This window comes from Drosophila nasuta, chromosome 3, assembly GCF_023558535.2.
Source record: "Drosophila nasuta strain 15112-1781.00 chromosome 3, ASM2355853v1, whole genome shotgun sequence".
Classification (NCBI taxonomy): domain Eukaryota; kingdom Metazoa; phylum Arthropoda; class Insecta; order Diptera; family Drosophilidae; genus Drosophila; species Drosophila nasuta.
In genome coordinates this window covers 48942672-48963061 of record NC_083457.1, presented here as the reverse complement: position 1 = coordinate 48963061, position 20390 = coordinate 48942672, and the positions used below count along the sequence as shown (strand labels likewise).

The 20390-nt window shown below is 37.6% G+C and overlaps 1 protein-coding gene across 1 annotated transcript in view; it reads left to right on the top strand.

The window, feature by feature from the left end:
• LOC132788284 (uncharacterized) overlaps positions 1-20390 on the top strand; it is a 129054-nt gene that overhangs the window by 3433 nt on the left and 105231 nt on the right. Inside the window, 3 exon segments of the mRNA XM_060795617.1 lie at positions 1-55; positions 88-155; positions 231-861. Of these exon segments, the coding sequence (XP_060651600.1) occupies positions 1-55; positions 88-155; positions 231-861 (754 nt within the window).

Here is a 20390-nt window from a genome sequence, read left to right as displayed (position 1 = left end):
GAAGCAGCAGCAGCTGATGCCACTCTCATTTGTCCCATTGCAGAGACGAAGAAGAGTGCCCAGACCCGAGCACAGGCCAAATCGCAGGCACTTTTGAGGACATCGATAAGATAATGCAGGAGTGCGAGCGACAGGCACGCGGTGGCAGCAACAGCATCCTGACGACCATCACCAGCAGCAGTAGCACTCGCAGCACCAACAACAACACCACCAACAGCAACACCAACAACTCGAGTACTGATGATCAACGGACGACGGCTCCGAGCATGAGCAGCGGCAGTGTGAGTGGTAATGCAACCACAGTTAGCACCACAGCATCATCGTTTAGCTCGAGCAGCGATTGTTTGGCCAAATCATCGAGTCCCTCGACCGCGAGTCGCCCGATGTCCTCGAGCATTACGTCATTCAATCCGTACTCATCGAGTGATTACATTAAATCGCAGAGCAGCGATTATCATGCACCCAGCACCGATCCCATCAAGACATTCAGCACCACATCGTACGATGTGCAATCGACGCCCAACAACAGCAGCACCATGAGCACCAACAACAACATAACCACACAGAGCACTCTCAGCACCAACAACAACAGTAACAGTAACAGTAATAGTAACGACGGCACGAGTGAACATCAAACCGCTGGCAGTAGTCTTGGCTACTCGCTGCCTATATCGCCGACATCCTCCGCCGCCTCGTCGCCAGCATTGCAACTGACGCCGGTGGGTGAGCGGCGAGCACGCTCCTCATCGCCGTCCCAGTACAATTCCAGCGAGGAGTTGGCCGCCATTTTTGGCATCGAGGAGCAGCCGAAAAATAAACAGCAGCATCAGCAGCAGCAGCAGCTGCGACACAAGCAATCAGGTAAAGGCGCCACAGCCATCGCAACCGCAAATGCTCCCGCTGCCCCGCTGTCCAATGTCCAAGCCGCCACGAGCTGTAGCTGCAGCTCCACTAATCATAATATCCGCTGTGCTATTGCGAACGCTACTACTAATCCAGTTTTGAATGTTGAGCCTGAACTTGAACTTGAGCCTGAGCCTGAGCCTGAAATTGATGTTACTACCACTACCACTACCGCAACCACAACCAGCTCCAGCACCTCCACCTCCACCTCAGTCATGCCCACTAATGAGAGTGCCCGTAGCTCTAGTAATTGTAGTAGTCATAGTTATAAGCTAGCCACCATACCGGAGACGGAGTTGGAAGCAGAGGCGGACCTCGAGTCGGAGCAGTGCAGCCTGAAGCTATCGCCCAATTTCAATCGCATCTATGCCAGCAAAGTCAACATTGTGATGGATAGATCCGAGACGCCAGAAGCAGCAACCAGTCAGCAGGCTGAATCCAACGTTGCGAGCGCAATGACCCAATTTGATTCGTTGAGTTCGCTGGAGGAGACATCATCCAATCCAGACTCGGGTAATGCTAGCTTAGCGGACTATCCGCTGGCTGGACATGCCAATGCCTCCATCGAGCTGCAGACCACTTATAACAGTCGCTTTGAAGTCAAGGAGCATTATGTGTCGGAAGTTTCGATAAGTGCGAGTGACGACGAGACGGATACAGAATGTGTAGGGGTTAGGGAGCAGGACTTTCCACCTCTGCCTACCGAGGAAGAGTTGCTTGAGAGTTTGCGAGAGGAGGTAGCAGTTGACGAAAGTGAAAGCGAGACAAAACTTGACGAACCGCAGATACTTGACGAAACTGACAAACACAACGAAAGTATTGAAATTGATAACGAGACTGTACAGCGTCTGTTTGAGGAAATAGCTCAGCAGTCCTTAGCAGAGGTTGAAAGCGAGAGCCAATTGAAGGCAGAGCTCGAAGCTATGAAACTCGACGAGACATACGCACTAAGCGAGGCAGTTTACGATCTGGCCACAGAGCAGTTGCTGACAGAAGCTGACGAGCACAAAGACGAAAGAGAACTAGACGAACCAGAACTTGAAGCAGCAGAACTTGACGAAGATGAGCTAGATTACAGTGCGTTAGTTGAGCTGGCACTTGACGAAGCTTTCGACGAAGATGAATTGGAAACGGAACGCGATGAATGCGATGCGCCTGCAGTGCGCAGAAAAAGTATCGTTTACGAGACGCCGCAAATTAATTTGAGCATATCGGAATTGAAACTCAATTACGAAACGAAAGTGGAACAAGAAACGACACTTGACGAGGAAGAAGCCAATGAAACAAAAGCGAGCAACAGCAAAAGAAAGGAAGAGAATGCTGATGATATGCCAATTAGCGATGCTTCAGCACGTAATGAGCAAGACAACCGCTTAAGTAAAGGACTTCCGCTTGAACTGAGCAACAGCAACAACAACGATGATGATGTTGATGATGAGCAGCCGACGACGAGCACGAAGGCGCTTTCGGTCTTCGGCGAGGTGCGCACACTGCGAACCTCAGCGCCAGTGGTGGCGAGAGCGGGAGGCGGAGGAAGCGGCGTAATGCGAGGCGGTTTGACGACACTCGAGCACGTACTTGTCGCCTGCACCGTGGGCCTGATTACACCCAACGATTTGCTCACACTCTGCTTGATCGTAATTGGCGTAATTATCATTGTGGCAATTGCGCTCACCTGAAACTGAGCGATCGATTCAGCTTCCAGTTGGTTGTTGCATTTTGCATAGCAAATGCAACTTGTTGTTCCATGTTGATTTCTTGTTATTATCGTTGTAATTATGCGCAAAATTGTTGCGGCGAAACACACACAGATATAAATTGTTTATAATTTAAGCATACATTATTTTTATATACAAGTTTATAGCATATAGACCAAAAGTATTTTCATTGTATCACACATGTTTTTGCTCCACTGTGCAATCACAATTCATTCATCCCAAAATCGAAAAACATTTAACCATACTACTAATTTCTATATATCGTTTTGCAATAATCATTTTCTTAATTCATAATTCTTATTGTTAATTTGACTGCAACTTGTGCCAATGATTTATTAATATTTACTTAATTATGTTCGATTAATGAATACTTATCTTTATATATAATTTGTACTACTATCTCTAATGTTTAAGACCACGAAAAAAAAACGCAACGATCAAAATGAAAAATACTAAAAAAAAATACATTTAAATATGTTTACTAATCATTAAAATATTTCTAAAATCTCTTTGTATACTTTCAGCTCAAAATTTACTAGTTTAAGTTATCAAGAATTATGACATAAACATTAAACAAAACAAAAATATAACGATTTTCCTTACATTTATTTACGTAGAATTCGTTTCGCTATAATTTGTTCGATAAATGTTATTATTTAAACAAAAAACAGACGACGCATACACATAAATCTTATTAATAATAAAAATGTTATTTACGAAAGATATTCAAAATACAACAGAAAATGTGCAAAATTATTGTGTTCATCGTTTTTGGTTTTATTCGTTATTCGTTCGCTATAAATTTGCCTAATTTGCTGCTACTTTTTTTTCTTGTATTTATAGATTTTGGAATCTTTTTTTAATTTGATTAATTAGTGTGCTTGTTTGCAGTTTTATGTGCTTTTAATTTGGGCTATTTAAAAGCTAATTATGCTCCTTTTTACAGAGTTTATGGCCAAATCGTAAGACTAATAAAAACCAAAAATCAAAACTGAAATTGAAAATGAAAATCAATTTAACAAGTTTGTTTACATTTGACTTTGTTGTTGTTGTTGTTGCTAAAAAAAAACCGCTGGAAACTAACAAATACATATTTATTGCCAACTTTGCATAACTTAACATTTACATTTGAAAGTTAACAGAAAACTGTTAACACTTTACAGCACCAGCGTTGGGTTTGTGTCTTTGCTAACGTTGGCAAGTTCGAAAGCTTTCTGTTGTCGAAATGGTTGCGAACTTTGCTAGGTTTGAAACTTGAATGAAATGCTGTTGAAATTTTAAAGTAGTTTTTGAACTGATATTAAAAAAATTTTTTTTTTAAGATTGAGCTGAAATTTTGCCGTTGGATTTAAATTTCAAAATTGGAATTTGCTAAATCCGTAAATATTTGCTGTCTTTGTTGACTATTTGATTGGCACAAATATAATTAGGAACATAAGTCGCAGTGTTTACACATCTATTGCATACTTTGATGTTGACCGACGACCCAAATGCGTATTTGAGCATAACTTTTGAGAGGGGAAAGGCGCAGGAGTTCAATGTGCCTGTCAGTCAATAGAGAATCGACATATTTATTTCGTATATTATGCTTGCTGTTTACACTTTTCTTGTGCCACCGAACGTGTCCCTAGACGCCAAGTAAATAGAAAAGCTCAAAAAGAAGATGTAGAAAAAGCGAAAGTCTACTTATATCCCCAATTGAGGTTGTTGTTGTCGTTGTTGTGGCTGTTTGCACGGTTCGACGACGTCTGTTGTTTGGCATAAAAAGGACATTCAACTGCAGGTCCTGTGACCTTTTTGACTTCTTAAAGTTTTCAAGCCGCACTCGCTTAATTATTGCTAATGAGGCCTCCACTTTCAATGGGTAATTTAAGCCTCATTCTGCTCGCACAAAAACTTTTCCGTATACTTCATAAATATAATGTTTTGGCCTTTTAAATTGAGTCCTTGAGTCCTGCTCACCTATTCCCCAGATGCTGCTTCTCCTGCTCTGCTGTCGCTTATCTCGATGTTTCGATTCATTGGATTTCCTTTTTGGTGGGAGCGACATTTGAGAGATTTATGGTGTGTTCTCCCAATTGGATTGACGAGAGACAAACGCAAAAGCAAAAAGCCTTTAATCCAATTGAATATACTTTATAGAAATCAATATTTGCTGCAGGCCAACACTTAAAGTGGAGTTTTCCCCTCCAGCAAAAAGTTCATTCACCTGCCTAAAGGGAGTTTAACCTCAAAATGCCATAGCGAGTTCAACTAAATAGCAATAAAAATGTCACAGCTCTAATTTGTTTTTGTCACTCAGTCACACACACATTAAACCCTTACTCAATCCCCTCGTCGTCGCAGTTGAAACAGTTTCCGGCCTCCAGACTTGCTGGCCACAATTCGCTTGCCATGTCATAAATAAGACTCCTCGGGAGCCTAGAACAACAACAGCCAAAACAAGTAGACAGGCTTTTGCCACATACTTATAAACACAAGCATGTGAAAAGGGGCGGTTTCCTTTTCTTTCCTTTCAAGCCTCCCACTTCCTCTCCTTCTCTAGAAGCCAATTGCTCTGCTTTGCCGCCACAACACGCCCATCTATGAAATAATCATAACTTACTTAACCCAATTTAATGTTATATATGTTCCGAGACGGAGTATCTAAAGAATTTTGCCAACGAGGGTAGTTCGATTAGTATTGAAAGTCAATTACAATGTCAACTGCAATATGTGGATTCGAATTTTTGAAGGGCATATTCAGAGATTATAGAGTATCCTATTTAAACAATTAATAATCATACAACTTTTCTTATTTTACAATTTCATAAAAAATTTATGGATTTTCTTTCAAAGGCATATTTACAGTTAATATAACATGTTTCTTATGAAAACTAGTGAAAGCTTTGTAAAAATGTAGCTCAATTCGGGGATTCCTTTTTACATTAAACTTTAAACATAATCAGTATTTGCAAACTGTATTTGTAAACTATTTTATTTCTAAATTTTTATATTCTATCAAATTTCTATAGAATGCATATTTAATAAATTTATATCTAATTAAACACATTTTTTATGATATAAATTGTGACTGTTCTAAATATTTAGTATATTTCTTTTTTAACTATTCAGTCCAAATTAAATAAATACATTTATAATGTAACTTTTGCATAGATGTTTTGCCTTACTTAAAGAAGACACATTAGTATAACTACTTACGGTTATATTCTACAAATGTTATATAGAAATAATCATAGTTAAAAGAACATATTATTTTATGAAGAACATTTCAAGCTGTGTAAATATTCAATAAATTTGGGATTATATGCCTTTAAATCATTCTCTTAATAATAATAGAAAATCCTGGTACTCAAAATTGTTTTACTTATTTCTGTTTTGATATATTTTCTTAAAATTATAAATAGTTCTTTAGCTACAATAAAAGTACAGGCTAATTTCAACTTCATCCGATTTATAAAATTAAAAAGAAAACAAGTAAGAAAGCTGTGAAATACACATTTTGAAGAAAAAGAAAATAGTGCGACATTAATTTTAAAATATTTCAAATTAATATACTTCAAAAATATTAAAAATATATCAATGGCTATTTCATATATATGAAATATATGGCATATTTATAATACATGAAAATCAACTTTTTGAATGAAAAAGTTAGCTATTTTTACTTCTTAAATACACATCATTATAAAATTATGTTTAACTTGTTAATCACTTTTGTAGTTAGAACTTCCCTCGCTGCTTAAGTTGTATTCACAGCGATTGCTACACAGTAGTTTGTGGGCGTGTCCAAGTGGGCGTTTCACAGACTGTACACAGACTGTGCCTAATTATGCGCTGCGAAATCCTTTCAGTGTCTGTCTGTCTGTCTGTCTGTCGTATCTTTGTGTCTGTTGAGTTTGTTGAGCGGGTGATAATTATTATCAGCAGAGTAAGAACGCGCGAACGTTGCCTGTGGGCTAAACTTAACATTACTCATACGCCGCATGTTCCACAGCAGCGAAGCGAACTCTGTGTGTGGTTTGTCGAGTGCTGCTGTTGTCGTTGATGTTGTTGTCGTTGTTGTCGTTGTTGCTGCATTCAAGCGGTCAAGTGTGGGCTACTGTTGCGCCACCAACAGCGCCTACAACCTCCCACCCTGGTTGCTTGCACTATTGCGGTTGCAGTTGCACTGCAAGTTGCAAGTGCATCGGGGGCAGGCAACACGCTACTCAACTAAATTGGGGGCATGCCGCGCAACAACATTTTTGGTGGCGTTCAATGCATTTGCGGTCGCCGTTGGCTACGAAGCATGCATGTAAATTAAACGCTCTGCGCTAAATTCTGAGAGAGTTGGGAGGTGGGTGGAAGAGGGAGAGCGCATAGGAGAGATGGAAGAGGAAGAAGCTATGAAATGAGATTGAGAAGTGAGGACATTTCCACTGCGCAGGTACAAACAAAAATGCGTTAGGGAAACTTAAGCGTAGGGCGGCACTTTGCGGCGAATTCGCAGGGATGCCAACAAAGGGAGCATGTGTGAAAGAGACAGAGAAGAGAGAGAGAGTGAGAGGGAGGAAGGGAGGTAGGGAGAAAAGTAATGAAAGTTAGAGAAAGATATAGTGAGAGGAGCTGGCCCAAGTAGCCTGAGGGAGAAAGAGAAACAATAGAGCATAAAATAGCAGTAGACAGGTATTGAGAGACAGAGAGAGAACATTTAGGGAAAAGGCGCGATAATTAATAAAGAGAGAGAGAATTAAATTGAGAGAGAGAAAGTAAGAGTGAGAGAGAGAAAGAGTATGGCAAAGGGAATTAAAGTTATATAGTAAAAAAATATGTTCCAAAAATCTACTATGAATTGCAAAACAATTTAGCTGGTAATGTTGAGAGTGAGAGAGAGAGACAGAAAGAGGGGGGAAGAGAGATGGGAAAATTAAGTTAATTAGTTTAAAGAAACTATTATTTGAGTTAAGAAAGGAAAAAGAGGGAGGGTTTTGTGGGTGCCGCAATCTTTTAGTCTTTAGTGTAGAAGCTGGAGACAAAATCAGCGAGAGAGAGAGAGAGTCAGAGTCAGAGCGATAGAGAATTAGAGATTGGGAAATAACGAAATATAAGACAGTACATATATTTCATAAATTACAAATAACAAAAGTGTAGATAGTTGAGACAAAGCTTGAATGAAAGGGAGAGAGAGAGAAAGAGATGGACAGACAGAGAGAGAAAGAGAGAGTTATAGTACTATGTTAATGTAAAAGCTTGTTACGATCAAAATTTGTAATTAGTTTTTGAGAGTACTATAAAAAAGTATAAATTATAGTTACCTCAGAGAGAGTTACAGAGTACAAATATTGTTAAACAGAGAAACAGAGAGAGTCATTATTGTTGGCGACACTAACTTTTTGCACTCAGTGCTTGAAACAAATTCAGCGAAAGATAGAAAGAGTCAGAGTGAGAGATAGTAAGAGATAGGAAATTAAAGTAACACAGTAATGATAAAATTTACTCTAAATTTAAATAGATAAGTTAGATAAAAAATTAAAGTTAAAATATATAAATTTCACAGGAAAGGTAGTTAGCTTAAAAAAAAATGCTTAATTACAGAAGAAGAATCTCAAATCATGTCAGAGCGATACTTAGTAGGTATTGTCGCGCCACAAACTTTTTGTGTTCAGTGTAGACGCCTCAGACAAAGCATGCCACAAACAAAGAGAGAGAGAGAGAGACACTACAAACAGGAGTAAACGAGAGAGAGGGAGAGAGAGCAAACCTTGTCTGATGTGAATTCGCCGCAGTTTTTACGCTGAAAACACGAAAAATAGAAAACCGGCTACGAAATCAGCTGTTTGTTGTCCCCTCGCCTTGAACAATAACTTGTAACCTGCCACAGTTTGTTGCATGGCGAGTGTGGACGTGTGTGAGTGTGTGTGTGTGTTTGTGCCCCTTTTCAGCCTGGCCACATCAAGTCACATCTCGTGCTCAGTACGCGCAGAGTTTTCCAGCAGCTCGCAACACGTTGCGCATTGAACAAGAAACCGCGTTGCAAGTGCCACATAAACACGACTCACAACGAATACGAAATTTGCGTACTTTTCAAACAAAATATAAAAAAGGCGTCAAATATTTTAAAAGCCAAAAAACGAGAAAACAAAGTGAAAAGCGAATGAAAACTAAGTTAATAAAAGCTATGAAAATGCAGCAGAAATAAAAGCAACGAAAACCAAGGAAAAGGCGACAAGTGCTAAAAAGGTGCGTCCCCAAAAGCGTGTGTGTGTGTGAAGGTACTGTGTGTGTGTGTGTGTGTGTGTGTGTGTCGAGTGTGTTCAAGTTGAGTTAACCGCAATTAAAAGGAATTTTCCGGCATGCCTAAAACGCATTTCTAACTGCGAAGGGTGCAAAATAGTTGCAGGAGGTTGGCAAAGGGGCGACAAAGGGTTAAGGCAGAGACTAAAGGCCAGCCAAGGAGGGGTTAAGAAGAGGTGGCAACATGCGGTGGCAAGTCGCATCCTACACAATTTCGACTGCCTCGTCGCTTTGTGTCTTTGCTAACCGTGCAAATATTTAGTTTTAGCTTCATGTCCTTAGCTTCCGCCTCTCTCAGCGATTCTCACGGCGAACGAAAGTGGAAGCGAGATACGTTTGTTTTTTTTTTTGCAATTCATTTCACTTAAGTGGCATTTAGTGTGTGGCGCTTGCCACGCCCACATGGAACATTTAGGCCGCTTTGTTTGCTGGCCAATTTCAACGCACCAACAAAAAAAAAAAGAAGGAAAACAAGCTGGTTGCAACGCACAGAGTCAAGTTCATATGAATCCTTCAGTTATTCTTGTTGTTCTTCTTGTTGTTGTTTGCCTAGACGCTACTCCACTACTCCACTTTACCCCACTGATTTCGCCAGTGCTGCTCCTACACGCTTTGCATTGTATTATTTCCTACACTTCACTCCTCTCCTCTCCTTCTCTCTCTCCTTCTCGTATTTATATTTACTTGAATTTCTAGAGGTTTTTCGGTAGTTCCAAGTCATTGTGTGTGTGGCTCCCTTTTTCTCTCTGCCAGCTGGTCTGGAAGAGTTTAATGTGCCCTGAAGTTCCATTCGTGCTATGACAAGTGAAATTTTTCGTATGTCTGTTGATTGCATTGAAAGTCGCACACAGAAAAATGAAAAACGCTCCTGCTGAATGCAAAATGAGACGAATACGAATGCGAACAGCAGCTTCTTTGAGTGCTTCGGTGAGTGTGAGTGCGAGTGTGAGTGTGAGTGTACTCGAATGCAAATACTCGTTTATTCATTGTTGAGAAGTGCTCCTGATTACATAAGTACAAATACGAGCATCTTTAGAGCTATTCTGGGAATACAACCAGGCCTTGTAAATGGAAAGCATTTTTCCGTTTTACCAAAGACCGTAGCGCTTCTTAATGTTGGTAGTTTTTTGATGGTCTTTGAGAAATATTGTGCGAAAGAATTTATGGAAAATTGGTTGGTCGAAGTTTGCTATTGGCTTTAATATGGTTTTAGCTTTGAGTCTATGAAATCTTTTTGAAATAAATTTATTATTGGATAAGTTGGAAGTGAAATACAAGGGAAAGGAAAGAGAAGAGATTCAAAAGAGGATTTTTGACAAATATTCGAAAAATTGTATACTTACAATTTGATATGAGTTCGTTAAAGTTTAGAGTTTATAAAATCTTTTTGAAAATTGTGAAGTATTGTGGAAGAATTTATAGAAATCGGTTTGGCTCTCCATTGGTTTTAAGATGATTTCAACTCTATGTTATGTCAAGAAAATCTTTATGAAAAGTATTCATTAATGAAGCAGTTGAAAGTGAAATACGTAGGAAAGAATGGAGAAGATATACAAATGATCTTTCACAAACATTATGCGAAAAATTTAATAAGAAACTAGACGAATTGAATTTAAAATTAGTTTCGAGATGCTTAAATATTAGAGTCTAGCAAATCGTTTTAAAAAATTTAAAATATTTTGGAAATTAGAAGTGAAATTCAAGGAAAGTGTTTTCTATTACATTTTAGTAAAAGGGTTTTACTGTTATTGTGCAATTATTAGTTCTAATATTGGAAGAATATTTAAGATTTTCTGCAAGAAATCTAAATTTTTATTAAGACTAAAATTAATTGCTCTAATATTACAACATTTAATCAGCTTTTCGACTCATTTTCTTTTAATGTAAAAAAAAGAATTTTGATACCGGCTATCTATAAGATAGAAATGCATTATAACTTCGCGTCTTTAGGTATATTTGGTATATTTTTACATCATATTAATTTAGTATATTTTAAAATTAATACCGAATTATTTTGCTTTTATTTAATATGGATAGTGGCGATCTTGCTTTCGTATTTGTTTAATCTGAAATAAAGTTAAGAAGATATTTAATATAGCAAACATATGAGAAGATATTTTTACCTAAATCACATTTTTCTATAAATTTAATTATTTATAAAAATTAGAAGCATAATTATTGCTAAATTATAAAAACAAACCTATCTAACCAAGTTCCAAAAATAATGAAGAGCATATTTAAATTTCGCATCGGCAAATACTTCCTTTAAGTTATGTTCTATCAACCGAAATCTTTATTAGAATGTTTACACTTAAGTTTCTTGCTCTACATAAGAGATTATCTTAAGAACACCAGCTAATATTGTGTGCTACTACTATATGCAAATTTATGTGTTTCTTTTAAACTTAAACTCAGGGAATCTCCCCTAGTTGAATGTTCTTTCACAAAATTCCCCCACGCCCACGAAATGTGAAATCTCTCAATTTCAAATTGCAATTTCCTTGCGGGCTTTGATCTCTTTAATCCATAAGATTGCTGTCTACTTAGACACATAACTGATTCTTCTTGGCGAAAACTTTTAGTGCACGTTCTTGATGGGGAGGGGGGAAGTTGAAGGGAAAGAGATACTTTCGAAAAGTGCGATTCATGTTGCGCTGTGGTCCCAAACAACACAAAGTTGATCCCCCACTTGAAGCGACATATGTATGTAGTATGCGCTACCTGCCACCTACAAAAGCTGCCACAAAGCAGCACCACAACAGACAACAACAACAAAGTCAACACCCACACACACACACAGGAACACACAGGCACACACAGGCACACACATGCAGACACAACAAACACGCACAGCTTTGGCTGTGGCAGATTTTTGTATCGTATCTTTTTTTGGTGTTTTTGTTGGTATCCTTCAGATACGTGAGTGATTCAACATAATTATGTTTCAACAGTCGCAGCCTCCCGCCTTCGCCTCCATCCCCGCCCCCGCATCGTCTACCTGTTAACCGTATTATAACGGTTATATGCACGTATGCACGAAATAACAGTTAAAGTATTTCAACATTCATTCGGATATAAAAGAAAATTGCCAACTGATTGTTTGGCGGTTTGTCTTTTGGCTCCCTCTCTCCATCTCTCTCTCTCTTTCTCTCTTTGCATTCGTTTTGCCTGCATCATTAAGCTGACAAGGGATAGCAGATCAGGGGGGAAGACGAGTGGGATGCAACCTGTGACTGACTGACTGACAGCAAGAGACAACTGACAACGACAACAGCAACAGCGACAGTGAGAGAGCAACAACAGCAGAGACAACATTGCTACAACAGGCACAATTTGTAAACTTTGTTCGCTTTTCAATACCCTATAAATTGGGGGTTGTGCACAGGGTATTCTGAAATAGTAGAAAGTTATAAATTACACAAATTCATATTGAGGAACAGTTTCAAAAATTAAATGAATTAAATGAAGTTTATGAATTCATGAAATTAATATTGTATAATGAAAGAGTTTAAGGAATGAAATGCATTTTAAGAAATGTATGAATTACACAAACCTATATTGAGCGACAGTTTAAAGATGTGTTTATTATTGTTTATTATTTATACTTTGAGTTTACAAGTTACTTCCTTGTCACACCTTTATATTGAAGTAGCAATAGAACTAGAAGTTTATGAATTACACAAATTAGTTTTAAAAACAATTTACAGAATTAAATGAATTTATGAATAAAGAAATTAATATAGAGAGACAGTTTAAGCATTTTAGTAGATCTAATTCACTTTTGATTTACAGGGAATTTCCCTGTCATAATTTTTTAAAGCCTTTTAGTGGTTGATTTAAAGCGCTTTACTACGGTACTCTAGATTACATACAGGATACATATTCAATTTAAGATGTGATTATGCAGTTGTATTATAAATACACTTAAGGTTCTGAATTATTTCTCAAGAGTTTGAAATATAATTCTTTAAAATGTAGTGAATTCATTAAATTAGCATGGAAATATTTTCAATGAAATATTCAAGGAAATATTTAGGCGATATTCCATAATTTTTCAGTTTTTCGATTATTTTCCCTGGAGTACTTAAAGAGTATCCAGAGCAATCCCTTTAAGGTCAGTTGCAGGGTATAGGATTTTAATTTTATTTTGGTACTTAAAATAATACCTGTAGTATTGAAGATTCCTGAAAATTTGATTGCCCTTAAATAAAACTTGTCAAAGTTATTAAAGTAATATTTTTGTATGGGCAAAATCGCCTACTTCTTACGGATCTTAGTTGCTTCGGCTAACAATCTGGTACTCATTGGTGTATTTTAAATGTAATACTATATCAATATACCACAGATAGCGTTTGGTATTTTTAATGCGGTACTATATCAATATACCAAATACAGCCTCTTACAATATATTAATTTTGTGCGTTTCGAAATTAACACTGCACTGTTTTGCTTTTACTTCCAATGGTTAGCTGATACACAGTCGAGCACACTCGGCTGTATCTTTCTTACTTGTTTTTGGTTTAACTATGAAACTGTTATAATAGTTTAGATTAATAAAAGTTTTACAATAAATAAGTAAACTTGTATAAAATCAATCAAAAAACTGAAATGAATTTCTGTCTTCCAGAGTATAATTCCATCGTTCAGTTAATCGACTTTGAGCTCTCAATCGCTCACTTTGGTTCATGGTTCTTTACCTGACTCACGTAGGCTGCTGTTAATGGGGCCAGGTGAGGGGAGCTATAACTGTAGCTGTAACTGTGGCTGTGGTGCATTCGTTTTGCTCGTGGGCTCGTTAGCTTCGTCCCTCCACCACAAAAAAAAACCCAAAAAAAAAGAGTGAGAGAAAAACGATAGGAATTGGAGGCAAAGGAAAATCGTTTGATTGGTGCAATAAAACACCTGCCGATGGAAGCAAATCATTTTCCAATCCCCAATCCCCAATTCGAATTGCACATCGAGTTGGCGTTGCGTTTCGAGTTTCAAAATTTGCTTTCGATAGATAAACAAATTTTCTATCCTTTAACAAATTTCCCATTTGACAGACAGTTGTTGCACATTTCTTGTTTGTTGCCTTGCCGCGAGAACACTTAACCGTTAAATCCACACACACACACAAACACAAACACAGTTACAAATACACAATCAGAGGCAACTAGTCCATCAAATTGATGCGATTCCTTTCGGAATTTTTTTACGATCAAGAAATTTTTGCAATACCCCCGAAAAAGAAGTGCAATTAGTTAAAGTCAAGAGGAAGGGAAGAGAGAGTTCTTTTTGTTGAGGTAAGCAATATTAACAAAATAATAAGCAGGACACGCAAAGTGACCGTTATTCAAGCTCATTACCAGAGCCAAAATCTGCATAATTCAATTCTGGGGGTTCCCCTCGCTTTTCGTTTCATTTCATTTTTGACGCGTGCTTAAATGGTACTATAAAAAAATGGCAACAACAATAATATGTTGCCTGCGGTTTTTTCTGGCTAATTTGCATTTTTTTATTGGACAAGTGACATGAAAAAAGCGCCCAAAGTACTCTATGAGTGATATGTGCGAGAAAGTCCTTAAGTCTGTCCTTGTTGTTAATGGGGAACAGTTGACATTGTTGACAGTTCTGTGGAGGACATTAAGGGACAGACTTTTGTATTGTACCTCGAGTTCTTTACTTTTAATATTATATTGCGACGCTCAACTATTATTGGGGAATTACAATGAAAAACTGCTGGCGCATCTCTAAAGTTATCGATAGTCTTATTAGTTGAAGTCACAACAAAAGTTCGTTGTATATAAGAAGCTTATCTTCTTGCTACTTTTTCAGTTTCATACAACCATTTTAAATTTTATACCAACATAAATTCTATTTGATTTATTATTATCGATAGTATAGTATTGAACAAATTATTATCGATAGTATAATTGTTATTTATCGATAGTCATTTTACCAAAGAAATGTAAATTCTATTTGATTTAATAGCGTTTAAACTTTGAATAATCATTATCGATAGTACAATTATTATTTATCGATAGTTACTTTATCAAAGCAGTATTTGTAACAACTGCAGAATTGTTCTTTATATACTATACATTTTAGCAATATTTGCGCTTTCCTTAATAAATGTTCATTAAACTTTAATATTATTCAATCAATTTGTTAACTATTATTATATTTAGAATGTTATCGATAGTATTTTCAGCTTTAATTTAATGCTTTAAGTGGCATAATCATCGCTAAAGCTTTAGTTTAGCCTCGTAAATTTTGCCTTCTCTTTCTATGACAAACATTGACATTCATACGTCATTTCGTCAAATGTTTTTGGCGCCACTTTTCCGAGTTCCCTTTCCTGCTCTCTCCCCTCCCCGCTCTCTCTCTCTCTCTTTCCCTCTTCGCGTTTGGAGCAATTCATGTATGTATGTACTTGGATAACCCGTAGTCATTCCCTCTTTAGTCCCTCCTCATTCCCTATGCTTTGCGTTGCTGTCAGCCATGATTTTATGGAGCCAAAGTCGACACACGTGACTGCCTTTTCGGTTATAGCCATGGCAATAAAAATCTTTTCATTAATTAAAAAGTCAAAGCACAGTCACAGCCATGTCAAAAAAACAGCCAAAACATGAGTAACAAGAGCACAAAACCCAGGCTAATATATAGAGCACACATTGAACATGATTATGAGGAATTCGGTGCAATAATTTAAACGTCAGTTGGCACTAAATTCTAACCAGAGACATGAAAAAACATGTTCAACTTATGCGGAATTCAGAATTATGGTAGTAATATAATATTTTATAATCGCCGACTAAACTTAAAAGGGGTTAACTAAAACTTCAAACGCCATTAAAAATATCTATAAATTTTGGGATGACTAAAAAAATGTTAATAATATAAAAGAATAATAGTAATACTTATTATAAACTCATTTTGTCTAAAGAATAATGTTTTATAAACATTTTAGAGTATTTAACAAATTCTGTAAATTTTAGTAAATCTCTAAATTATTCTATTAAAATTGGCTTTAATGAAAAACTTTAAAAATGAACAATATGTTAAAATATATAAATATTTTTTGATAATATTTTTGTTTTTAAAAGTAAAATTCATAATTTGTTTTGCACTTTACAATTCAAATTTAGCTAAATGCCAAAACTAACGAAAACAAAAACTATGGTATATTAAAACACGCTATACAAATGCTCCACTTCAAAAATTTTCAGTTTGGGAAACTTTTCGGCAGTTCAAAGTTTGAGTAGAGCATTTATGGCTTGTCTGAGAGGTTTATACGTGCTTCAATAAGCCATTAAAAAAATGTATTAAAAATAACTAAACTACCGAAGCTGTTTGCATAGAAATCGCTTCAGTTAGAGCCAAGTTATACAAGAGTGAGAAGACTTTACTATGCTAGGAAATAGCGCATATGAAAAGCTTTTTGTCAACATCAAACAGCAACAAAATGGCCCCTGCGTTGACGATGGCAACTGGCGCTGACGCAGACGCTGACGTTAGCGTTGGCGCCGGCGCCGGCGCTACATAAATTATGGAAAAAACAAAGCTGACCAACGTCTCATAACTCAAAAGTTAGCAAAACAGCAGACACTCAAAGCGCCCACCCACACGCACACACACACACACACACACACCAATACAGGGAAGCCGGCCCAAGCACGCAACGAGAAGAGATGGTCGACCCTCACTCCTTGTCTCTCTTTGTCTTCCTTAACACCATTGCAAACTTTTGAGTGACGTGCAGGGTTTTTTTTGAGTTAGTTTTTGTAAACAAAGTTTCTGCTGCAGCCAAGTGAGTGCTTTTTACTCTGTTTAGTTTGCCGTCGCTTTTTGCCCTTTACTTTGGCTGCCGCTCTAATTAATTAGCTAATTTTGTTTAGCAAAAACAAACGAAGAGCACGTGCCGTGTTTCTAGACACGGCAATGACTTCATTTAAGGCTTAAATTTGATTTGTTTTACTTTTATTTTAAGTGACATTTTGTGTTAAGACTTGATTTATATTTGCTTGCCCAACATTTGCCTCTTCATTTTGTTGTTCCACTTCTTACCTTCATTCTCTGTCTTTCTTTTCTTTGCAGGTGAGTCATAACGTGAACAAATCATCTGCAATCTTGTGACGCACATGAACTTGAGCATGTTTATGGCTGGAAGCGCAATCAAAACGTTTATTGAAAATATTCACTGTATATAAAAAAGCGTAAGTCGAATTGGCGCATAAAAAATCGAATTACACTTTTTAAATGGCTAGAATATCGATGAGCCGCAATTTACTGCAGCAATCAAAATAACAACAAAAAATGTTCTCTCAATGTAATTGCATTTCTTTTTGCCATCTCATTTGGAGTAGAAGTTCTTGGTAGCCATTAAACACGTCACAGTGTGCACTCTTATACCTCTCTTCTCACTCACACTTCAATTTTTCTGCCATCATCAAACTCAAACTCTGAATGCTGTCGCTGCTAGCATGTTGCTGCTTGTTTCGCCAGCGCAAAAATCTCTCAAATGCAGTTTCTATATCCTACACAATAAATATTTGTGCTCTTTCTTTGTGCGCCTTATTTGTATATTTATCTGCTATCGAAATTGCAGCAGAAAGAGTAGCAAAAATAGTAGTAGCAATAGTAGTAAAAACCGTTGCAGTCTGCTTCGTAATGGCATTGAACTTGCTGACTGAACTGATCTATGGACTGGTTGGCAGAACCAACTGCCATTTGTGGAGCAAACGTGAAACGCAAACGGTTCATTAAGCAATTTTCTATGGCATTTCCATCCATCCGTCCATCCATCGGATGGCAATGCTCATAGAATTGCGACTAGCGGCACCTGCATTACTTACCAACAGCCTTATTAGCACCAGTCTGACATGCCTATTAAGCGAGCGAAAGAGTGCGAGCGAGTTACATGCCTTTTCTTTCCTTCTCAGCACAAAACAATGACACCAAATTACATACTTAAAGCGCGTCGTACTCAATCGAAACAGTATCGCTCCATCAGGCTCGTCGCTCTCCTCGGCAATAGAGAGCAGAACTCTTTTGCTGTTGCTGGCGCTCTTTCATGACATTGACAAGTTCGTATGGCAGTTGTTGTTTTTGTTGTATGTATTTTCGACAATCGTTGATCCTTTCCCTTTTCAACAATTGCTTTATGCCCCCACTCCACACTTGATCGTTTTGCGCTCTCTTTGCTGCACTTACAAGAACAACAACAGTAACAAACGCCCACATAGAGTGAGTACTCGTACTGCGCCAGCGTCACTGCGTCACTTCCACTTCGTTCGGACAGCACCAGCAACACGGCACACGAGCAGCACTCGAAGCGCTCTCTTGCAGCAGCTTCGGCTTTGGCGCTTTGGCGCAACTTCAGCTCAGTCTTTTGTCTGCGCTGCTCGACGTCGCGTCGGTCGTCGCGGTTTCAACGTTCTGACTGTCTGTGTCGCTACTTTTAAGCTAAGCTTTTGTTTTCGGCTTGCATTGCGCGCTTCCGCCGTGTGTTTTGTTATTGTGTTGCAGTGCGTACATACTTACATATATATCGCATGTGTGTGTTTGTGTGTGTATATTACTACTGTTAAACAAGTTTACCAATGCGTTGAACATACACACAATATTATTTCGTTTATTGTCACGCTCGATTTAATCGACAGTGAGTGAATTGTGATTGCCAAAAATACAAGTTGATAAATCATTGCAAAAACAATTGAAATCGCATTTGTATGTAAGTATTAAGATTTAAGCAAATGAATCACACTCAACTTACGAGTAAATGACAAAACAATTTGCTCAACTGATAATTTCCTCTGTAAATGAACTATTCCGCTGTTGTTCCCCCCTTCTGTTGGCACTTTGTCTATGTTGCGGCGTGTTAATTTCTGTGTGAAAAGCTAATAAAAGCAAATGACGCTGCAGTCGAAGTCTTCTCCTCCTCCTGCTCCAAGAGGAAGCTTAGTTTTTAACATGTCATGTCAACCGCTTTGAGCTTTCCACTACAACGGTAAATAGTCGCGCTCTACTTTTAATCTGTATGTGTGTGTGCATTCATTGTAGTTGTAGCTTGTCTCATTTTTGGCTGGTGGACAAGTGCTGCCCAGCAACCAGCAGCCACAACTTCTCGTTCTCTCTGTCTTTCTTGCTCTGTCTCTCTGCAAACGCCAGGTTTGCTGTTATTTTTAGCTAACTGCGTCGGCGCCGTCGATGCGCTACATCTAGCGTCGCAGTCGGCTTATCAAAAAGTATGTTTATTTTTAGCAACTGCTTTAAATAATATTTCATGTCTCGCATTTTTTCTCGCCACATTTATTGCGCGAATTTGCTTTAATTTAATTCAATGGCTCAACGTGACAGCGACGCGCAGTCTGCGCGACTTGTTGTTGTTGCTCTTGTTACTGTTGCTGTTGCTGTTACTTGAACTTGCACAGCATCACAGCGCAGCAAAGCTTTCAGTGTGAGAGCGTGAGAGTAAAAGAGATGGGCAAAAGTGAGAGAATCACCTGCTGTTGTCATTGTCGTTGCTCTTCTTACTGTACTTGTGTGTGTGTTTATTCTTTGTGCTTGATACTGTTGCTGATGTTGTTCTTGTTGCTGTTGTTGTTGGGTCAGTCAGCCGTGCGTTTTGTTTGCACGCCCTTTGCTTTTGTTGTTCTGCTTTTCTACTCTTGCTGTTGCTGTTGTTATTGTTGTTGCCATGGCAATGCCAATTTTCAACTCTAAGCTGCATTTTGTAGTCGCGTGTAATTCGTTGTTCTTGTTTGTTCCATCTCCTAGAATTACAAAATTCATTGCATTTAATTGGCAATTCCAGCATTTAAAATCCAAGCTCGCTGATAATTGATGTTTGTTTAACAGTTTAGAGCATTATGTTAATAACATAACGTGAATAATATTGTTTGCATGCTGATTAGATTGTTTGTGCATTGCAATTCAATAGGTATTTAATTTTTTCAATTTACAATTTGCAGCTATTGTTCCCAGTGCTTAGTAAATTTCCATTTTTCCCCCCATGGAAAACAATTTTTATGTCAATTTGCATAAATTCATAGAATCTTTTTCATTGAAATTCTATGCAACAGCATTATTATCGCGTTTGTTATGGACATTTCAATCGAACGCATCGAACAGCTTTATATCAGTTTTCACGTTGTACAAATAGCAATAAAAGTGAGTCTATAAAATCAAAAAAAATTGTATTTTAACCATAAAAATTTGTTACCTTTCTCTAATGGCAACGCCGCACTGCTCTGGTTAATGATGTAGCAATTGTGGTGAAGTCCATAATTAACCGTAATACATTTAATTAACATTTATGTAATTATAGTATGTTGATTTTGAGTTTTCATTACTATAGTTTGTTGATTTCAAAATATACTATATCATTATTATTTTTTGTGCATTTTTATTACAATAGTTGATGATTTGAAACTAAATGTATTACAGTTGAAGTTATATTGTACATGTAACATCATTATTCAACGGCTTTTGTTAAGCGATACGTGACCT